At 38.3% G+C, this 12,324-nt stretch overlaps 1 protein-coding gene across 6 annotated transcripts in view; it reads right to left on the bottom strand.

Moving 5' to 3' along the window:
• FHOD3 (formin homology 2 domain containing 3) overlaps positions 1–12,324 on the bottom strand; it is a 495,977-nt gene that overhangs the window by 116,902 nt on the left and 366,751 nt on the right. For 4 of the 6 annotated variants that reach the window (XM_082640045.1, XM_082640047.1, XM_082640048.1 and 1 more), the window contains 2 exons: positions 5,958–6,092; positions 1,349–1,399 (listed from right to left, as the gene is read on the bottom strand). In XM_082640045.1, the coding sequence (XP_082496171.1) occupies positions 1,349–1,399; positions 5,958–6,092 (186 nt within the window). The remainder of the gene's footprint in view (positions 1–1,348; positions 1,400–5,957; positions 6,093–12,324) is intronic. The other 2 variants (XM_082640046.1, XM_082640050.1) reach the window with 1 other exon arrangement.

Below are 12,324 nucleotides of genomic sequence, written 5' to 3'. Positions count from 1 at the left end.
TGAATCAGCTCAGACCTTGACACAGCACCTGGTCATCTCTCCAGGAGCTTTGAGGACTTGCCTGTGCAGACATAACATGACAGTCAAGTTGTCCAAAAGTTCAAAAAAGTGCAGAATCTGGTGGGGAATCTAAAAAATAAAATTTGATTTCTTAAACATGGGTATACGTCATGTCCCCCACTGTCAAAAACAGGTACTAATTAGACAAAAAAAGTCTCTTTGTTTCTTTGCCAGCAACTTTCACTCTAAACTTGCTGGCCACAACTGATTACCAGGATGGCAATAATCTAACAGAATGCCGGAATTAAAGCAATGCCATGGTTTTGTTTATGAGGCTGACGTAAGCATCTAATTTTTAAATTGAGCACAGGCAGTATCCACTCTTCCCTGCCTCAGACTGTCCTGATCTATTTAGCTGATGGTGTCTAAAAAAAATTAGCACAATTCCACTTTTTATTGGCATAATTCAGAGACTGTTAGGTTCCTGACTGGCTCTGGCTTGAACTCAGCCTTTCAGCTCTCCATGCAGTAACCCCATCTGGTGGTGGAGGGAATAACTGCAGGCTGTACAGTGCTAGGGGGTAAACTTGCCTTTTGCTGGTCTACTTCCAAAAACAATTTCCTGTGCTTATCTAAGTTTACCAGACACTGAATACATTAACTTGGCATGGTTTAATGGGATTCAAAGTATGTTGCTATTGAAATGAACATTGAAATGGTTTACAGCTTAAATATTTTAAAGCTGTTAGTTCCTTTGCTCATTTATTCAATACATCCTTCTTAAGTGCCTGCTATGTGCAAGCCCTGTGGCGGGCACTGGGACACTAAGGAAAACCAGGTATGGTTCCTGCCATCCAGGAACTGAGTACAGTTCAGTAGGAAGACAGGCAAATGATCAGGCACCTCCATGGACAGTCTCAGGAGGGTGTGGCACCCCAGCCAGTGCATGGCATAGTGTGTGTGCTCAAAAATTTGTTGAAGAAATGCTGAACAAGTGACTTGGAAACACACAGGAGGGACACCTAACCCAGGCTCAGCAGTGGTGGTGCAAAGCATTTAAAATATATACCATATGCCAATATGCCAAACTAATATGTTTATTTGGTGAACAGCTTTGGAGGAACAGACACATATCTCACACCATGATGGCACTAAATAATAAATCTGTACTTTCTTGGAAAATTGAGATAACCAGGACACTCTATTCTTCAAAATGCCAAGTACCCAAGGTCTTAGGTGTCTTAGGTGAAGCTATTATATTTTAATTAACACAGTCTCCTCTGCACGCTTGGTTGAGTGCAAAGTCACGTGCCATTTGGCTACAACGGGAAAGAAGAGATATACAAACCTTTCTTCTCTTGCTTGTCTTTGCTCTTCTCTTTTGTCTAAATATTCTCGGCTAATGGAAATATGCAGAAGAAACAAAATGGGGAAGGAAAAGAACAGAATTAGATGCTCATAAATTTGCCAAGAAATTATTAACAGAGTATATAATGAAAGCCCACTATCGTATCAGAAATGGAAAGTGGTTGTCATTGAATTTTTTAAAAAATAAATATAAAGGCTATACTTAAAGAGTACTAAATATAATGAGTTTTCGATAAAATCACAGGGATGAAAACATGGGATTACTGGTTTCACTCAGAGACTTTGCTAATTACTCTTCAAAAAGAAGACTAAGTATATGAGGGGAGGGGAGATAAAAAACATTTTTAAAAGTTAAAACAATTCATGAATAAAATATGGCAATGACAAGCAAGCAATAGCTTTCAGAAGTGATTAACACACAATCAAGCTCTGGTAACTCCCCAACATTCATCTCAAGAATTAAATCTGAGTGGGCCCAAGTGTCTTGGCCATTTTGTGTTGCACTCTACAGTTTGCACATTCCTTCCAGGGCCCAGGATTCTTTCTCCGCATCCCTCACATTCTCTGTTTCTAAGCAGGGATCACTGGAAGCTCTTGCTTTGTGCAGTCTCTCTTGTCTTTATCCACAAGATGTCCAAATTTGTCTTATTTTAATGTTTGTTTTTCTGTTCTTACTGGAGAGGTTCCAACTTGAATCTAAGTTTAAGAATGTGTGGTCAGTCACTTCTCAGTTAACCATTTGTCTTCCTGGAGAATTCTGACATCACAGTTTTCTACCTCACAAGGTAGCTAAGTACTCCACCCCTCTGTGCACTGATAACTGGATATAAAGGGGTAGTAAGTCAGAGCAACTAAAGCAGGTTAGGAGAGGGAGAAAAAGCAACAAAGACACAAATTTGTTATTATTTATAAACATCCATTCTCATCACTTACCACACTAGAAATAATATTTCCCGTAACCCAGGAAACTTAAGATCATATTCGACAAAAATAACAACAGATAAGAATGCTTTACAAAGAAAAAAGCACAAGGATCATGACTAACTTAAATCAATGAAGTGGCTGATAAAGGATCAGCCATTTGGGTAATCCCAGGGACCACTCTATAAAGCTTTTCCTATATCCTTCTTTGAGTTTCTTTTCATTCACATCCTCAGATTTTCAGAATGGAACTGAAGTCGTCATAATTAATAGTGCTCTGCAGTCTTTACTGATGATCAGCATTCCTTTCTGGACAAGAATTATTTTGCCAGGGTCTCTCTATGCTCTTAAATGGCGAGTGAGATCCTTTTATGACCAAGAGGAAACAGTGAATAGCTATAAACATGATCTCTGAAGATAGGTTGCCCGGGTCTAATTCTCACTCTGCCAACATGTGTGCTGAATATATATTACAATGCACTCTTGTCCTATTCTTCTGGGACTTCAAAGATATAAATACTAGATGTACTGTTTCACAGGTCCATGAGGCACTGTTCATTTTTTTCAATATTTTGTTTTGTCTTTCAGATTGGAGAATTTCTCTTGTTTTAACATCAAATTCACTGACTCTTTCTCCTCTCCTTTCTATTCTGCTGTTGAAACCATTCAATGAATTTTTTATTTTGGTTATTGTATTTTTCAGTTCTACAAGTATTTCCATTTAGTTCTTCTTTATATCTTCTATTTCTCTGCAGAGACTTTTCATTTGTTTCCAGAGTATTTGTCTTTATATCTTAGAACATGTTTATAATAACTGCTTTAAAGTCTTTGTCTGGTAATGACAACATCTATGTCCATTTGTGGTTAGCATATTTTGATTCTCTCTTCCTTTAAGATTTTTCCTGTTTTTCTATGACAAGTTATTTTGGATTGCATTCTGTACATTTTAAGTATTTTGTAATGAGACTCTGGGTCTTACTTAAATTCTATGAAGAATCTTGATTGTTTTCTTTTAGCAGGCAATCAACTAAGTCAAGCTCAGCCAGCAAGTTCTGACTGCCTTCTGATATTGGTTCCAATATTAGCTCAGTTTTCAAATATTTTTAGTGCTATTCATATCAGGCCCTTATATGCACCACCCAGTGGCCAGTCTGGGACCTGAGTGTGTTCCACTCTGTACTTAGTTCTCAAAGCCTGTGGTATGCTGTTTAGGTCCTGAGCCACATGTGCACAAAACTAGAGATGATCTCAGGATTGCTCTCTTGATCTCTCTACTCTTTGTGACTTTCCCATCATTTTCTGGATTCCCTGGGTCTCCCTTCCTGGTCCTCTAGCCAGAAAGCTTGGGCTTTATTTTCCCTGCTCTGCTGCAGACTTTCTGTAATTCTATCTGCATATAGGGCAATGCAGCAGGAGGACACAGAGAGGAAAAAAAGTGCTCTTGCAGTCATGCTCTTCTGATTACAGGAAGGGTTCCCTCCCTCAGAGTTTTAGGCGCCTGCCTGGACACTGCTGCCATCACCGTGCTTCTGTAACAACATTGCTTGGAGGCTGGGGTAGGAGAGAAGAAAAAACAGGAGACTTCTCAACTCTCTGACACTCAGGAATTCCTTTTGTAGCTCCCCAGTCCAGAAAAAGAGGCCTTCTTTTACAGCTCTTTCAGTTCACACTTGGTATGTGATTCTGAGTTTTGGAGTGCTGTTGAGTACATGCCATGTGATACTGGAGGGAAAAAATGGTAAACTCTCACTGGTTTGGTGGAGCTTTGAATGCTAGTCTCCATCCCCAATTCAATGCTAGTCTCCATCCCCAATTCACCTGCTCCCTTTTATATTTCAGAGTTCTCAGAGCTCCATGCTTTAAATCTGTCCATGATTTATGGTTGCACTGAGTGATGTGGTAGAAGAGACAGGAGGGAGTGTGCTGATTCCATCTTTCCCAGAACTGGTACCCTGTTTTAAGAGGTTTTCAATCAAAATCTTTAGATGAGTAAGCTAATCTCTGAATTTTCCATGTGTTTCAGTCAGATTCTCTGCTGCTATTTGGTGGTGAAATATGTGAATCTCTCAGAAGGCACTGAATCAGGAAGCATTTAACCTGTTCCAGTGGTTTTACAAATTGGTCTTTCCAAAAGTGACAACTTCCAGAGCTGCCTCATGAGAAATGGTGCATACAGGTCTGGTCTTTCCATATATCATTTGGTAGAAATCTGACAGCTCAAGGTATACCACATAATTATGGTATGAGAATGATGTTGGTTTACTTCATGCAGCCCATTAGCCCTATCTTACAAAAGTCAGGATTAGTGTTTCACCCACAGACTTGGGATACTTCTTTTCATATAGTAGTGAGTTACGGTCACGGCAAGTTCACAACTCTGCTCGTGTTTTGGTCATTTCTACAATTATACGTACTCTTCCTGGCTGCTGGGAAAAAAACATTATTGAACTTGTAAATCCTCATTGACAATGCTTTACAGTCTTTGTAGATTTCACTGGGAGTAATCAATCAGTATTCCAATCGAAATCGAAGGAAAAAGGAAGTGGAGATGGGAGAGAAATAAAAAAAAGAAAGAGTGTGGAAGCTATGGGAGAGGTGAATGGGAAGATGAAGGAGGGGGAAGGAAGGAGATGGGGAAGGCAAGAGGGAAGTAGGGGAAAGATAAAGGGGACAAAAGAATAGTAGAAGGTATGAAATGTGTAAGAAAAGTGTCTGGCGTTTTATAAAGCACTGCCCAACTTGAACCCAGGTGAAGGGAGTATTAGGAGGTTGACCGGGAGGATGGGGGCAATGGGGACAGCTGATCTGGCTGAAGGAGAAAAGGAGTGATGCTGGACTCAGCAGGGCAGACAGGCCAAGACATGGAAGCTGGAGTGGGCCACACCAAAGAACACATCCTTGGAGCTGGACAGAGACCAAAGAGATTAGGGGGACAATGGGCTGGGAGTAATCAGCACAATGCCTCTTTCTCCCCTATAGAAGGAAAAATTATTGCTTAAAATATATGAAATATTACTACAGGAAGTAAGAAACAAACCAGAAAGTGGGAAAAGCATCTTCTTTTAGGCGTCCAATAGAATATGAATAAAACATGAGTAGCTTCAGGGGAAAATGGCTAATTAAGACGATTAGGTTCTCTGCCTTCAGGAAGGCCTGGATAAAACCATTTTAGATAATGAAGGATCCAAGAACACACAAGTCCTTAATTGTATTTGGCTGGCTGGCTGTGCTTCCTGCCATAGGTTAAAGGAAGACAGGCCAGGGTTTCTCTGGTGGCGCAGTGGTTGAGAGTCCGCCTGCCAATGCAGGGGATATGGGTTCGTGCCCCGGTCCAGGAAGATCCCATATGCCGTGGAGTGGCTGGGCCCGTGAGCCATGGCCGCTAGGCCTGCGCGTTGGGAGCCTGCGCTCCGCAGCGGGAGGGGCCACAACAGTGAGAGGCCCGCATACCACAAAGAAAAAAAAAAAAAAAAAGGAAGACAGGCCATAACAAACCAGATGGAGCCTGTTTCAGGCATCGTCTTGCTCTTCCCTGAAAACAGAGACAGCATCGGAAGCAAGCATATTAATTCCTAACCTTTTAACCCCAGTATTAACCATATGCAATGGTGAAGGCATGTGATTTAATTTCCAGTTCATTCTTTAAAAAATCTTAAAATCCGTCTTACCTGAATTTGTTTCTTTCCTCCCGTTCTATTCTCTGCAACCTTTCTTCTCTCTCCTGTCGCCGCCTCTCTCTTTCTGCTGCCAAGGACTCTTGGTGCTGCCTAAAGGATGACGTGAGAAGACCACTCAGTGATGACCTAAAGATACAATGAGTTAATGTTTGATTGGCTTGTCCAGTGATTAAAAGTACTAATGCAGGAATCAGTCCGTCCTTGGTTAGAACTGAGGTTCTGCTAGTACCTAGGTAATACATGGGGAAAATTACTGAGTGTCTCAGGTCTTCTGTTTCAAGATCTTCATCTGTAAATGGAGGTAAATAACCTGCTTCATGTGCTCAGAGGACAGAAAAGCAGTAATTCATACAAAATACTAAGCAACATGCTTGGCTATTATTACCGATAAGTATTCCAGGAATATACTTAAAATATATACACATATTCTCTCTCTCTACACACACACACACACACACACACACACACACACATTTTAAAACTGGTCTATGATAAGACTTTGATGAGCTGGAATCAACATTCAATCTAAAACTGTTTTCTATTTTACATGTACTTAAAAATATTTTGCTATACACCAGTTTCTCAATATACCTCCCAAAATAGTTATGTCATCTTAAAACAAGATGTTGGGATGACAGATAAGGAGAAGACAGCAATGGTCTGAAATCTGAACGCAATTAAGGAAATTTCATTCCATGTCAAGAAGCATCCATGAAAATGCAGCTTATTCAGAGGGCGGCACTTGACTCTGGTAATACCACACAAACAATCTGGACTGTTCACTGAAGATGCTGTGACAGGGAAGGTCAGCTGTGTGACGGCCTCAGTGAAGAATCACAGGAAATGTTAAGTCAGGAGAATGGGTAGGAGAAGGCAAAATTAGATAACTACATGGAAAATAAAGAAGAGGGTTAGCTGGGAAGAAGAGTCTGTTGGACCCCTGGGGAATAATAAACATAGTCTGTTACAGACAATTGGCCCTTCATTTATTGAGGGAAAAAAAAAACCTTCTAAACTAAGACACAAATATTTCTAATATATAGCTTGGGTAATAGCCTACTTGAATTTGATGAAAATATACCTGCCTGGTGGGGAACATAAGGTACCCCCAGGAGAAAGATGTGACTCTTGCATCACACACATTCTGCCGTAAGTCACACAGCTGCTCTCCCTAGAAAAGGTGAGTCACCTCTGGATATCAATCAGAGGTGGGAGGAGAAGTAGAGGGAAGAAACCACCATCCCCAGTAGCTACAGGGAGGGAGTAACCAAATCCTATGTAAGCAGCTTTTGGCAGGAAACAGCTCTCTGCAGGAGAGAGCTCCTTTTGTCTTGTCACTTTAGCAAAGCTATATTATAACTAACCTTAAACCAGGCACCCCCAAGCCCTACTCATCTCCGGCCAAAGCATACATTTTAAACCTTTTGATCACACAATACCTTGCTTAACCTGTTGGTTCTTTCCTTAGATCAAAGAAGTAAAAATGAAGAATAAGTAATTAACAGATGACTAAATCTTTTCCCCAGCTTCCCTGTCAGTAATCCTATGAACAAACTGTGAGAACAAGATAGCATCTAAAGAAAGATTATAAGGAGATGACAAGCCTGCATGCAATGGGAGATGGCAATGAAGCTGACCCCCTATCTCAATGATTAATTGAGATTACTCCCCCTTTTTCTCTTTAAAAATGTTCATGGCTGAGCAAAATCTTTGGAGTTGGTTTTGGGACATGAGTCCACCTTCTCCCCAGGATGCCGGTTTTCTGATTAAAGCAACCTTTCTGTTTCTACCAGCACTTGAATCTTTTCTTTTTAATTTTAATTTTACTTTTTAAAATTAATTTTTATTGGAGTATAGTTGCTTTACAATGCTGTGTTAGTTTCTGCTGTACAGCAAAGTGAATCAGCTATACGTATACATATACCCCCTCTTTTTTGGATTTCCTTCCCATTTAGGTCACCACAGAGCAATGAGTAGAGTTCCCTGTGCTACACAGCAGGTTCTCATTAATTATCTATTTTATACATAGTAATGTACATATGTCAATCCCAATCTCCCAATTCATCCCACCTCCCCCTTCCCCCTCCCCCCACCCAGTATCCATATATCTGTTCTCTATATTTGTGTCTCTGTTTCTGCTTTGCAAGTAAGTTCATCTGTATCATTTTTCTAGATTCTACATATAAGCGGTATTATACGATATTTGTTTTTCTCTTTCTGACTTACTTCACTTTATATGACAGGCTCTAGGTCCATCCACATTTCTGCAAATTGCACAATTTCGTTCCTTTTTATGGCTGAGTACTATTGCATTGTATATATGTACCACATCTTCTTTATCCACTCTTCTATTGATGGTCATTTAGGTTGTTTCCATGTCCTGGCTATTGTAAATAGTGCTGCAATGAACATTGGGGTACATGTACCTTTTTGAATTATGGTTTTCTCCAGATATATGCCCAGTGGTGGGATTGTTGGGTCACATGGTAGTTCTATTTTTAGGTTTTTAAGGAACCTGCATACTGCTCTCCATAGTGGCTGTATCAATTTATATTCCCATCAACAGTGGAAGAGGGTTCCCTTTTCTCCACACCCTCTCCAGCATTTATTGTTTATAGATTTTTTGATGATGGCCATTCTGACTGGTGTGAGGTGATACCTCATTGTAGTTATAATTTGCATTTCTCTAATGATTAGTGATGTTGAGCATCTTTTCATGTGTTTGTTGGCCATCTGTATCTCTTCTTTGGAGAAATGTCTATTTAGGTCTTCTACCCATTTTTTTGATTGGGTTGTTTGTTTCTTTGATATTGAGCTGCATGAGCTGTTTGTATATTTTGGAAATTAATCCCTTGTCAGTTGCTTCATTTGCAAATATTTTCTCCCATTCTGAGGGTTGTCTTTTCATCTTGTTTATGGTTTCCTTTGCTAAAGCACTTGAATCTTGAGTACTGACTTTTGAGCAGAGAGCAGCCAGACCTAAGTTCAGTAACACCTATATTCTGGGCTCACTAGGCAGCTACTATAGCACCTTGGACCCATAGGCATAGACAGAATTTTATTTATCTTTCATATAAACAAAGTCCAGACTAGCTTGTGTAACTTCTATCTTATTTAAGATACTGTTACCTATTTATTTTTCTGTTATATACAGCCAAATCTAATCCACAATCAGAGTGGAGGGGTTTCCTATGCCACTCACACAGTGATTGATAGAAATTGTTATGAATGTAAAAGACTTGTTTAACTTGATTAATAGGTTTAACCTAGCAGATGACCATATATAACCTGGTGCCCCAAATTAAAGAAAATGCAATCTTCTCAAATACACAGGAACTATTCAAAAACTGATGGTCAATCCTGTGACAAAATTCAAGCTCGTGAATGAATACCAAGAATTGGTTTTCATGTGGGCTACCTTCCTAACCACAGTGCAGTTGAGTTAAAAATAAATAACAAGAAGATACATCTGAAAAATCCATATAATTGGAAAAATTTTAAACCTTTCTAATTAACTCAGGTCAAAGAAGAAAATTAGAAAACATTCAAAGAGTATTATAATGAAAAGACTATATATCAAAATTTTTAGGATGCTTCTAAAGCATAATGAGTGGTCAACTCAACAATTTGAAAATCAAGAATGTAATAAATTCATTATTCTTAGGAATAGAATAGAGCTTTCTAAACCTGACAATGGGTATTCAGTAAAAAAAAATTTTTTAAATTACGGTAAGCATCATTCTTAATACTGAAACATTAAGAGCAGTTTAACATTAGAAGTGATACAAGGATACCCCCAGAATTGCCTGTATTTGACATTATTCTTAGCCAGTACACTAAGATAAGTAAAACAAATAAAAGCATAAGGAAGGGAAAGAAATACAGTGTCATTATTTGCAGATAATATCACCTTTTTAGAGAATCCAAAAAAATCCCCTACAAGTTATTAGAATTAATATGAGTCTAGCAAGGTTTCTCAATACAAAATATACAGATAGCAATTGTATTTTCATATATCAGCAAGAATTTACCAAATTAACCACAAGGTAACTATGAATTACTTAATTATATGAAAGACATTTATAAAGCTTTATTAAAAGACCCAAATAAATGATAACTATATCACATTCACATATAGAAAGATTCAATACAGTCGAGATGCCAATGCAATTATTTTTCAATTTATACAATTCTAATACAATTCCAAATCAATTTTATTCAACATTCCAAAAGGGTTTTCCATGGAACGTTACAAGGTGGCTCCAAAATTTTTATGGAGGAACTGAGATCCAGGAATAACCAAGACAATTTTGAATAAGAACAAAGTGGATCACTGGCCCCACTGTATATCAAGCCCATTCTAAAACCACAATGATCAAATGTGAATGTGGTCTTGGTGCAAGAACAGAAACATGGAATTACACAGGCTCATACACATACGGAATCTTGATTCATGATAGATGTGTCATTACTTATCAGCAGGAAGGAAATGAACTATTTAACAAATGGCGCTGAGACAACTATTAGCTATAGAAGACAAAATACAGTTAGCCCTTCCTCATACCAGACACAAAAATAAATTCTAGGAAGTTTAAGTGAAAATGTAAAAAGCAAAACTTTACAACTTCTAGATATTAGGATAAGAATTTTTTTAGACAAGAAACCCAAAAGGGCAATCAAAAAGGGAAAATTTAATACATATGCATATGTTAAAATTTAAAATTTGTATACATTGAAAGACTAAGGATAAAGAAAAGCCACAACCTGGGAGAAGCTAACTGTAGCACATATAAACCACAAAGTATTAGTAAACTCAATACAAAGAGAACCCCTCTAAATCAGTATGAAAAAGACAAACTACCCAGTGGAAAAATGGGCAATGGAAAAATGAGCAAAAGATAATGGGCATTTCACTAAAGAAGAAAATTAAATCGCCAATAAATATATGAATGCTACTCATCTTCACCAGAAATCAGGGAAAGGAAATGTAAGCTAAACCCATAGTGAGATATTGTTTCACACCTCTCAGGTTGAAGACCGACAAAAATTAGTGCCTGATGACACTAAGCATTGCCACAGAACAAGACAACAAGAACTCCTATATATTGCTTCTGGGAGTCTAAGTTGATAAAATCATTTTGGAGAAACTTAATACATTTGAAGACATGCATATCCTGCAACCCAGCAATTCCACTTCCAGATTTATACTGGAGAGTAACCTTTGCATGTGTAAAGATGACAGACATGCACAAGAATACAATATATTGCACCGTTTTGTACTGCTAATGGTTAATAATTAGAAACAGCATAAATATCTACAACTGGAATACTCTATACTTGAGCAAATGAATGAAATAGAGTGATACGGACTAACTTGGATGATTCTCAAAAGCACAATATATTGATAGTGACAAGTAGTTTGAAGAACATGAACAGCATGCTATCATCTTTATGAAGTTTAAACACATGCAGAGCAAACCCACACACTATTTAGGGATACATGATATTTAGAAAAATATAAAAACATATATGGAAATGGTAAATACCAAATTCAGGGTAGTGGTCATCTCCAGGGAAGAAGAAAAGAGATGAAGTCTTCAATTTTATATATAATGTTCTTTATTGCTCTATAATTTCTGTAATTATCTACAATTTTCTGTAAGCCTGGAATATATTTTTAAAATTCCTTCCACTTCTCTTTAATAATCAAAAGTCCTTGGGTAGACAAATAGCTCATAGTTAATATAAAATATCTTTGAAGCCCCAAGCTAGCTGAACATTAAAAGTTATGTCCAATTACAAAATTTAAAAACAAAAAACAAAACAAAAAATAAGGTACCCTACATAGGACAATTATTTGAGGCGAATCTGATTCTAGCTCAGCTCCCAGCCTGCCCTGTGTGGTGGTCTTCATAAGGATCAGCAGCTTCATCTCTTGAGTTCTCTGTTCAGAGGGAGGAGAGAGAAGCTCTTGGGTGAGGAGCAAAATAAGGACCCTGCATTTCCCCTTACGCTTCTGACTTTAATTTGTTCTTCTAAATATATCAGCTTGTTTCAAGAACACTTCATGCATGGTAACTTAATAATGGGTCATTAGTGGCTATACTAATGAGGTCACAGTGAAGCTTCTCTATATCATTCATTAACATCATTTCCTTGTTTCAAATGAGAATATTGGAGCTTGTTTAAAATTAGAATAGTATTAGAACTTGAGAAAGTAAAAAGTGTTCAATCTTGTCTAGTGGATGCTGTCATTCCTTCCAGGGTGCCTCTAAGGAAGGGGAATGCAGATGATCCCCTGTCCACTGAGACACTGCAAAGGCAGACCTCATGTTGGCTCTGAGGCCAGTGTATACCA

This window comes from Mesoplodon mirus (assembly GCF_964341445.2).
Source record: "Mesoplodon mirus genome assembly, chromosome: 13".
NCBI lineage: Eukaryota > Metazoa > Chordata > Mammalia > Artiodactyla > Ziphiidae > Mesoplodon > Mesoplodon mirus.
The sequence above is the reverse complement of the archived record's forward strand: the minus strand, read 5'-3'. Positions and strand labels throughout refer to the sequence as shown.